An 11,199-nucleotide genomic window follows, 5' to 3' on the forward strand; every position below is an offset into this window, starting at 1 on the left:
TTCAAAATTGTACATACTGTGTGCAATGCAATTGAGAAGGATACATATTACGAGTCCGTTTGGATAGCACTTATTGTTGCTGAAAGTTGATAAAAACTGATTGTTGCTGAAAACACTGTAGCAAAATAATTTTTAAATGTGTAAATAGTATCGTGGGACCCACTTTTAATATTTTTTAATACATAAACAGTGCGTGAACAGTGCACGAACAGTGCACGCACAGTACACGCACAGTGAATTTTGTCCCCCCAGTCAACAAGTGCGGCCAGAAGAAAAAAAAAAAAAAAAAAAAATTTTTTTTTTTTTTTTTTGTTCTTTCGGTTGATGCTGATTACTATCTTGATTTAATTGATGAAGTCTTGAAACACACATATTTTTACTCAGTGAGGTGTTATACTGATAGCATATATTACTGATAAAGCACTGGAGCTTGTAGCATGATCTAGAGATAGTAATGGTCAATGGATTAACGTTGTGGGCTAACTACCAATACTTGGACCTTTAAGGAAGCCTTTGAGTTGACTGCATTGAAACAGGCAGATGTTGCTATCATCGATAATGCAGATTTGATATGCAACATGACTGACCTTTTTCAGTTTCCCTTTTTAAGAAATTTTGCTTCAATGGACATTGCTCATTTTGATCAGCATGTATTTGTCAGATGCAAACTTACATTTAAAACATAATTGGTATGCTATTGAAATAATTAAGGTTGAAGTTTAATCTTGGGTTTGAGACAGTGCCATATCTATGCAAATAATCTTTTACTCTAATTTCCCCCCCTAATAATAAAGCAGCATTTTGCATATGTAAATTTTAGGTTATTTATGATGGATAAGATTTAAAATTGTAGTGGTCATTGATTTGAGCATTTATTTGATATGAGAAGGAGGTTTCAAATTTTAGAACTCTTACCCTGGTCTTTTCATAATTATGCTTGGAGTCAAAGTGGTATGCGATTACTTTTGAGAATATTATTTCCTTAAGAATTTCTAGATATTGATTTGAAAGCCATTTTAGTAGTTGTCTCTATTTAATGCTGCTTTTATTTGCTTATATCCCACTTTGAACACCATTTTTTTTTTAAATTATTAGTTTATTACATACCTTGTGTTGGTTTTAAAACCAACGCTTGACGGTTAGTTTTATGTCATTAGTGTGTTACCTAAGCTTTTAATGATAGATGTGTCTATTTCTACTCACAGTTTCTAATGGATAATAGAGTATACTTGGATTAGCAACCTATATACTTCTCTTTATATTGTTGTGATTGGTGACATTAAGTAACAACCATATCTTAACATCAATTATATACCATTTTGTTCTACCAAATAAAATTACTAATTTGAGTTGTCTTTCTTTGTCATAGGGGTTTGTTAATCTATTGATTGGCTTTCATTATGTCACTTGTAGACCCCCCATTTTGTACCCGTGATTTAATTAAGGAAGATGACTAGAGTGACCAATTATATACCCAAAATTCATGATTGCATTATATACATTAATTCATTCATAGCATATCATAAAAATGATAATGAGATTCTAATGTTTGCAATGGTATGCCCGGTTTCCAAATTGGACCGTCGGATCGAAAGATATCGCATGATCAAGTTTGCACGGTTAGCATACATTGTGTCTAGGTAGAGTCAACTACGCATGATTAATTTAAATTAATTCTGATTGGTTAAAAAATTAAAATTAATTAAATAATTTTGTGATTGGTTGATAGTTAGTGTCAAAGATAGGCTTGCTTTCATGAGATTAAAGAGGATAATTGGATAACAATAAAATTTTAGATAATCCAGACTTTATCAAGATTTTTAGTGAATTTATCTACAAGATAATTGTTGTTAAAGAGACCTGAATGATCCAGAAAAGAGTTTAAATTTTAGAATACGGATTAAAAACACGTCTAAGTGCAAGTCTTGGCTAAAAAAAAACCTAAAAAAGGAGTCCAAAATGCACCCAAACTCGAAAGTGCGTTTGGCATCCAAGAGTGCCATTTAGCACTTTTGGAGTGCTAAATAGCACTTTCAAAGTGCTGAATGGCACACATTTGGGCTTTGACCCGGCGGTCTTTGAGTGACGATAAAACACATCATTTTCGATTTCTTAGTGATAAAGACGCGCCCCAGGTCGTATTCTAATCGTCTAAGCTATTTTTTCGAGTCTCCCAGCCTCTATAAATATAGGATGGATTTCAGAATTCAGCACACATTTTTTCTGGGGAGAGAGACACGTTTTCACGCTCTCAAATTTCTCATATTTTTGATTCCCCTTTCTGATTTTCTCTCTCTTACGTTAAAGAGGTTCTAGAGGCTTAAGTCTTAAGAATTTCTTTTTTGTAAGCTAGGGTTTTTAGGTTTCAAAAACAATTGTATAAATTTCTTTGAATCCTAAAATATTCTTTGGAGAAAAAGAGTACGTCCATGCAAGAGGTAGCTTTTATTCACATTTACTTCTTCTATCTCTTTTAATTTTGTGATGCATGAATAAATATGTGTTTAGTTTGATTTTGCAATGTTCATCTCAGAAGTTGTCAGTATTTTCTTTGTTAGAATAGGTTTATGATTCTTTTATTGTTAAGATCTATTTTTTTATTTCAAAAATCAGCTTGTTATCAAATCTTTTCTCAAAACAAAAAACTGATTTGCATCTTCATTAAATGTAGATTTGAATTTTTCTTAAACCAAAAACTGATTTGCATCTTCATTAGATGCAGATTTGAAGTTTTCTCAAAACAAAAAAAAAAATTGATTTGCATCTTCATTAGATGCAGATTTGAATTTTTCTTAAACAAAAACTGATTTGCATCTTCATTAGATGCAGATCTGAAATTTTCTCAATTAAAAAAATGATTTGCATCTTCATTAGATGCAGATATGAATTTTTCTTATTTAAAAAATTGATCTATGTTTTCTTTAAATGTAGATTTGATTTGATTTTTATTTTTTTAACATAGCAGATTTTGAAACAAAAGAAGATCATGAATAGTTTTGTTTGTTTTGTTTAGTGCATGTAGCATAGATTTATTTCATGAATAAAGTCCTTTTGTCAAAAAAATCTTTTTCTTATTTTTTTACATATAAAAATAGATCTGATTTTTTTTTTACACATAAACCATTTTTTTTTTAAGTTCTTAAAAACAAATCTGATCTTTTTAAATCAAAAGATTTTTTTCATCTAATAAACACAAATCTGAATTTTTCTCTCTGAAAGCTAGTTTTTATACACATCAAAAACAGATCTGATTTTTTTTAAACCTAATTCTATTTTTTTTTTTATACACATCAAAAACAGATCTGAATTTTTAACAAAGAAGAGGGCATATTCATAAATAAACTTATGTGATTTAGTTTTGTTCATGTGTGCAACATATCATTCATGTCATGCATAAAAGTTGTATATTGGTCACAAGTGTCTAGAAGACTAGATCATGTTTGGGTGGAATGGGTGCCTAATACTTTCCCATTTCGTAACCTAGCCTCCGAATTTAGTGTCTTTGGATAGGTAGACCTAGGCTTTATCTTTGTTTTTATTTTGGTAGTTTGTAACTAGGATCCAAAGAAGCCATGTAATTTTCAATTGATCAAACATGTGTTCTTTTTTATTCAATCAATGAGAGTGGAACAATTTAGTTATGTATTTTTTCTTTTCTTTTTTTTGTAAAAAAAAAAAAGTGGCAACTCCACACCACTTATCCAAAAAGAGAGGTGCTCTTAAAAGCACTCCAGAAATCTCTCTTTTTTGAGAGACACTTTGGCAGGTCTCTCACATCACTATTGAAACCAAACTAAAGGTCATATATTCTTTTTAGTATTTTTTTTTAATTTAAAATTTTGTGCATCAAATATTGTTAAATATAGTGTATATTTTCTTTAACAAATATGATCTAGGTTTGGGTATTTTCTTGGGATAGATTATTGTGGGGTCATGGGCCCTAAATCATACAATAATTGGGTTTTGGGCTTTGGCCGAGAGCGTGAGGCTTTGGCCGAGAGCGTGAGGCTTTGGCCGAGAGCATGGTAGGCCAAGTCTGAGGAGGAATATATCCTCGGAATAGCTAAGGCACGGTCAGATATAATTCCTAGATAGTCAGAGTGACCTTCCAGGAAGTTCTAAAGGATAGGAACTCAAAAATATCTAAGGGAAAGCTGCTAACACTGCATTTATGTGGACAAGACCCCTGAATAGTGCTACCTCGATTACCGCAACTCACAGAACGCCAGAGAAGGTGTCCGATGGGACAGGTACTCAAATAAGGGCTCAGATGATCAACAAGTGTAGGATGAAGATGGTCCTAAGGGAGGTGTATAATGTAAGAGACCCTCCATGAGGAAGGGACTAGAAAAATAGAGAAGAGGCACTGTAGCAATCTAAATTGCACTTGTACTCTGTATTAATCAATTTATATGGAGGCTTATCTCCTCGGACAGTGAGTTCATCTCCTCAGACAATGAATTCATTCAGCTCTATGTCCTTAGTTCTTTCTTAATCATCTCCTACATCCATACTAGCTGTTGTCCAATTCATTAGTGCCTAGTTCTTTAACCTACTCTCTACAAATTTATTGTACTGGGTTCATCGAGCCAAGATCCCATCCATCTTGGGCCGCAAAACGTGTCCCTACAATTATGATTTAGGCTTTTGGATTAGATAAAGGTATAAAGGTTAGATTTGGTTATGTTTTAGATATTTATTTGGAGAAATGATATGTCTACAACATTTTTACAACAAATCCTAAGTGGCAGGTTGTTACTAGTTGTTATTATTGGGGCAAAAAAGTAATCTTAGTGTTAGTTTCAAATTTGAACCAATAACAACTAACCACATGTGATTTGTTGTAAAAATGTTGTAAAATTGTTGTAGACGTAGTATCTCTCATTTATTTGTGTTAGATTTTGTTTGGTTCACTAAACTATGTGACTTGCTTCAAAATTGTACATACTGTGTGCAATGCAATTGAGAAGGATACATATTACGAGTCCGTTTGGATAGCACTTATTGTTGCTGAAAGTTGATAAAAACTGATTGTTGCTGAAAACACTGTAGCAAAATAATTTTTAAATGTGTAAATAGTATCGTGGGACCCACTTTTAATATTTTTTAATACATAAACAGTGCGTGAACAGTGCACGAACAGTGCACGCACAGTACACGCACAGTGAATTTTGTCCCCCCAGTCAACAAGTGCGGCCAGAAGAAAAAAAAAAAAAAAAAAAAAGAGTAAAACGCAACTTAACTTTCAGCAGAAAAACCTGCTATCCAAACACAGACTACGTCAACTTTGAACTTTACATACATACTAAACAAATAGTAGGCATGGAAATAAACATTACCTTTATGAACAGTAAGTGCAATAGAGATATTTACCATTGCAATAAACATTGCCATTATTTGTGTTGCCTTTGATTCCATCTGGAATTCAATGATTTTTTGTAGATAAGCTTTGGTTTTGCAGGAAATTTTTTCTACTAATTAAATGGTCCAACCTGATATGATCTTTTGTACTAATTAATTTCTTAAACAAGTGATTGTGTCTAATGTTTCACCAAATTATTTGACCCATGGAAGATTGGGGCTATATCAGATCTCTATGTTGGTGTTTCAGCTTTGCATGAAGCTGCAAGCAAGTTCATTTTATAATTATCATATCATATGCCAAGGCTTTGCGTCTTCAAGGGATTTTTTTTCCTATTGGATCTAAATGCAAAAAATGTGTTATTGCATAGTTATATTTCTTTTCCACTTGATGTAGTGTGCATATATTGCACATTTTTATTTGAAATTGTTGCTGCATTCTAGGCAAAGATTTTTGTATGGTTTTGATTCAAGAAGTGGTACAAATTGAAAATATTGTTATCTTCTTTTAGCAGTTTGCGTATAGTTATATTTTTACTTAATTTTATTTATTTTCAAATAAATATACTTTCAGATAAAATAATTATATTTAATTTTTATTTAGTAATTCCGTGCATTAGCTATTAGTTGCTTCTAAAAAGAAAAACCATCCATTCAATGGTGAAGAGGATAGAAAGGAAAAATTGTTATTTTTCTCTCTCCTATTTTATACTCCCCCACACACTTTTCGGAGATTGAATAAAAAAAAAGATAATTCCATTTTTGAAAATCACAAGCTCACAAACCCATTTTGATGGGCATTGAAACTCGACTGGAAACGCATTAAAAAACAGAAAGAGGGAGAAAAAAAAAAAAAAAAAAAACTTTCTAAAGACATTGAATGGGGAACTGATTTTGAAAATGGAAAATTTGATTGAATTTAATGTGTATAATACATCGATATCATGCATTAATTGCCTAGAAATAAGGGAAAGTCAATTCATTGGTGATAAGAATAGAGAGGAAAAATTGTTACCTTTTTCTCTCTCTGATTTTATACACTTTTAGGAAATAGAATAGAAAGAGAAAATCCATTTATTATTTATTAATGTCAAAATATGTCACAACCAGAAAAAGTAATTAAAGCAGGCGCTCTAGCTCTTTCTCACAAAATGACAATAGTATAAAACCCTTTTTTTTTTTTTTGCAAAAATATGTGAATGGATTTTTGCCTAAAAAGTAATATAAATTATCATTAAATTAAACTTTTGAAAAACAATAATATAAATGGACACACATGATTTCATAACTTATTGATTTGCATGAATTTGAGTGATGGATAATTTCTACTCACTATTGAACATCTTTCATTTTTGTTGATCACTCAGAGTCATACAAGTCGGTAAATTATGAAATTAGATGCGAATATGAGTGTGTCAATAGTATTATTGTTTGAAAGCTAAGGAGATTGATGTTGAGTATTTAATTTCCATGTTTAAGTAATCTCCCAATATCTGATAGCATCATGCCCATGCATTCAAAGTCTATGCAAGGAGATCACCTTCAGTTTTTGTTGTTAACATGGATATCCAGAGATCTTTCAATACATGACCATTTATTATATTAATGTACACATTGAAATTTCATGGTACACCAGATGTAAATTCATACTTGTGGAGGGTGTAAAACTTTTACACCAGGTCTTTAATGAATTTTATCTCACGTAAATTATATATTCTTGCAATTGAAATCTAATTATATTGTATATAAACATGGGTGAAGCCAAGGGGGTTGTCGTTGACCCATCCAAAAAATCATTTACCATTTATACTTTAAAATTGTTTCTTAAAAAAAAATTGTTTAAGAGATTAAATATACATATGGAAATTGCATGGTACACCAGATCTAAATCTTTATATCTTCTTAATAAAAAAAAGATCTAAATTTGTACCAGTGGAGAGTGTAAATAAAAACTTTAGGTAAATTACAAATTGCACTCCTAAAATTTGGGAGTATTTGGATTTTACATCATAACGTTTTAGAATTTAAATTTTATCCACTAAGATTTGGGAGTGTTGGATTTTGTACCCTAATGTTTAAGAACTTAGATTTTATCTCCTAAATTTTAGGATTGTTTAAATTTTACCTCTCTAAAGTTTGAGAGTGTTTGGATTTTACAGGGATTGTAAAATCCAAACATCCATTCCTGTAAAATCCAAACATAAATTCCAAATTTTGAAACGGTATGGTGTAAAATTGAAACTCTCCCAAACTTCAAGGGGTAAAATCTAAATATCTTTAAACTTTAGGGTGTAATTTGCAACATACCAAAAAAACTTTTATACCATATCTTCAATGAATTTAATCTCATTTATTGGATTATTTAATCTCAATTAATTATTGGATTATATACTCTTGCCATAATTGAAATCTCGTTGCATTGTATTTTATAAGGAAAATGTTAGAGTTACAAGTTATTTTATAAAGTACTGTTGATGTAGTGAGTGATTATTGCTAAGTGAAAAAGTGATGACAGATCTAGATAAATATCGATTATAATAATTGGTCACAACACAATAAATTTTGTAAAATATTGTAAAATAGTTTGTAACTATAGTATTACTCTATAAAATAAAACCAAGTATGCATGGCGGCATCTCAATCAATATTAATTAACAGTAATTAATATCAATTAATAAATAGCTTTTACAGCTTGCCATCCTAATTAATATTAATTAATAAATAGCTTTTACAGCTTGCCATCCTAATTAACTAAAATCATGGGGAATTCATTGTATATATAGCCATGGTATTATATTTGCAAAAGCATTCTACATACACTACCATCTTTGTAGCTTGTAGAAAAGACGTAGCCATATATGTTTGACATTATATCGACCATGTCCTTATCTTTCTTCTTCAGTCATGGGTCTGAATATGCTTTCATTTATGTAACCTTCTTATTTGCGCTTCTCTTTGCATTCATCTTCCTCTTTCTTTCAAAAATCTTCACCAAAAGCAAGCGAGCCCCCCTCCCTCCTGGCCCAAAACCATGGCCTATTGTTGGAAATCTGCCAGAGATGTGGAGGAAAAAACCTAGATATAGGTGGCTGCATGGCCTCATGAAAGAGTTGAACACAGAAATCGCTTGTGTACGTCTAGGAAGAGTGTATGTTGTGCCAGTAACTTCCCCAGAGATTGCCATGGAGTTTTTGAAGCAACATGATGCAATGATGGCATCAAGGCCTATCACAGTCACCACTAGTATGTTCAGTGATGGGTTCTTGACAGCAGGCGTTGCACCTTGGGGAAAGCAATGGAAGAAGATGAGGAAGGTGCTCACTCACGAGATATTGAACCCGACAAGACTCGAATGGCTACGTAGTAAGCGAAAGGAAGAAGCCGATAATCTTCTCCGAGTGATTAACAATATATGCAAATCAGGCTCGGTTGTTGATGTAAGGTTAGTTTCCCAACACTTCACTGGAAATATTATGAGGAAAATGATGTTCAACAGAAGGTACTATAGGCAAGGAAGAGAGGATGGAGGGCCTTGTATTGAAGAACAAGAGCATATTAAAGCACTATTTACTATGCTTTTGTATGTGTATGCATTGTGTGTTTCTGATTACTTGCCAATCTTGAAGCCACTCGATTTAGATGGACATGAAAAGACTGTGAGGAATGCTTTGAATGTTATAAAAAAGTATGAGGATCCGATTATCAACGAGAGAGTAGAAATGTGGAAAGAGGGGAAGAGGACCGAGCCTGAAGACCTTCTTGATGTTTTCATTTCAGTTAAGGATGACAATGGGAAGCCATTGCTATCAGTGGCAGAGATCAAAGCACAAATCACGGTGATATACTTTAACATTTAATCAGTTTTTAAGATATTATTCCCATTTTCACGACTTTATACTCCATTAATTATCATTTTAATTAGATACCATAATTACTTATTTTTTTTCACTATTGAAAACAAACCTAGGTTTGATAAGAAAAGAAGTATCCACTTAATCATTTTTAATTGATGGATCTTATTTGCATAGTATATGAAATTACATATAACTTATTGTTTAAACCATTGATGGGATTGCTTCTCTATTTATCATTGATTCAAATTTATCAATTTTGAAATGAGTGAATTTAATTTTGCCAGTTAGTGTCATTTAAAGAAATATTAATTATTATTGTTTTGGGAAAGAGTGTATGTTGAACTCCGTAAAGAAGATTTGATTTCTATTTACTCTAAGAATTCTAGGGGATTCTACCACTACACATCTTTAGCATGCTACAAGTTCTTGTGGAGTGGGGAAAAAGGGTTAGAGTTTAAGATTTCGGGAGAAAGTTTTACGCATATATATACTTACGTTAGGCTAGAGTAAAATTTTTATCTTAAATAAAATATAAAATAAATGAATTCTAGAGGATGCTTTCAGTTTCCTCCCTACAGAAATGTCCATGTCATATATTTACAAAAATGTTTAGTTTTGTATACCTATTAATAGCCTTGTTGTTATTCATGCAGGAACTACTCCTTGCAACTCTGGATAATCCTTCCAATATAGCGGAGTGGGCTTTGGCAGAAATGCTAAACCAACCTGAGCAGCTACAAAAAGCAGTAGAGGAATTAGACAGGGTGGTTGGAAAGGAGAGACTTGTTGAAGAATCAGACATTCCTAACCTAAGCTATGTGGTGGCTTGTGCAAGGGAGTCTCTTAGGCTTCACCCAATTGCACCATTCAATCTCCCCCATGTCGCTAAAGAAGATCTTACTGTGGCTGGCTACTTCATCCCTAAAGGTAGCCAAGTCTTGCTAAGCCGATTAGGCCTCGGTCGAAACCCAAGAGTTTGGGAGGACCCCTTAAGGTTCAACCCCGAGCGACATTTCAAGGATAATTCACATGAGTTGGGGCTTGCAGAACCTGGCCTGAGGTTCATTTCCTTCACTAGAGGAAGGAGAGGGTGCATGGGTGGTACACTAGGGACACTCATTACTGTGATGCTATTTGCAAGACTTCTACAAGGTTTCACATGGAGTATTCCACCTGAGTTGGAGAAGATTGACCTTAAAGAGAACGACCGACTCTTCCTTGCCAAACCCTTGCATGTGTACGCAGAACCACGCTTGCCTGCTCATTTGTACCCAGCTTAACTGATAATTAAGCTAATCTCCTGTGGTTAATGCTATATATCAAGTGGGATTCTAGTTTTATTTGCTAATATATTTTGTCATTGAATAAAAGACTTTTATTCGAATTTTTCTTAAGCAGAAAATCAATTAGGACATGTTTTGTAGTGTAATAATTATTTCTATGCTTTAACTATTCAGTAGTATGACAATATTTTTATTACAAGGAATAATCATTTCTTATGAATAGCTATTCCTTATAATGAAAAATAATTATTAGGTGTAAAAATTTCTAAAATTAATATATTTTTAAATAAATAAACTTTCCATATGCAAATAACAATTATGGAAATAAAAGATCATGAAAAATAACTCATCTCTCTCTCAAATTTGAAAAAAAATATTATTATTTTAAATATGATTATTTGAGTAAGGTATTTCCTAAAATAAATTTTAAGTTTTATTCTAATCTCATAACTCACAACCAAACTTATGAATAAATTTAGTTATTTTGTTACAATATATTTTATAATTTTTATTCTCTGTAATAAAGATTACTATTTAGTATACCAAACATGCCCTTGATGTTTTGGTTAAATATAATTATTTGAGTAAGATATTTCCTAAAACTTAAGTACAGTACCTTAGATGTTGTTTCTTAGGTTTCCTTTTTAAGATTCAGCCATGTGGCTACTTAACTAAAAAATACATTTCCTTCTCATGAGAAA

At 32.0% G+C, this 11,199-nt stretch overlaps 1 protein-coding gene across 1 annotated transcript; it reads left to right on the top strand.

Annotated features, from left to right (window-relative positions):
- The first annotated feature begins 8,194 nt into the window (after positions 1-8,194).
- LOC112000129 (tryptophan N-monooxygenase CYP79A68) lies at positions 8,195-10,554 on the top strand. Its single transcript, XM_024032238.2, has 2 exons — positions 8,195-9,197; positions 9,869-10,554. Exons 1-2 carry the CDS (start codon positions 8,220-8,222, stop codon positions 10,493-10,495), a joined length of 1,605 nt encoding a protein of 534 aa, XP_023888006.1. The 5' UTR covers positions 8,195-8,219; the 3' UTR covers positions 10,496-10,554.
- Positions 10,555-11,199: the final 645 nt, after the last annotated feature.

Source organism: Quercus suber, unplaced genomic scaffold (genome assembly GCF_002906115.3).
Source record: "Quercus suber isolate HL8 unplaced genomic scaffold, Cork oak 2.0 scaffold_140, whole genome shotgun sequence".
NCBI lineage: Eukaryota > Viridiplantae > Streptophyta > Magnoliopsida > Fagales > Fagaceae > Quercus > Quercus suber.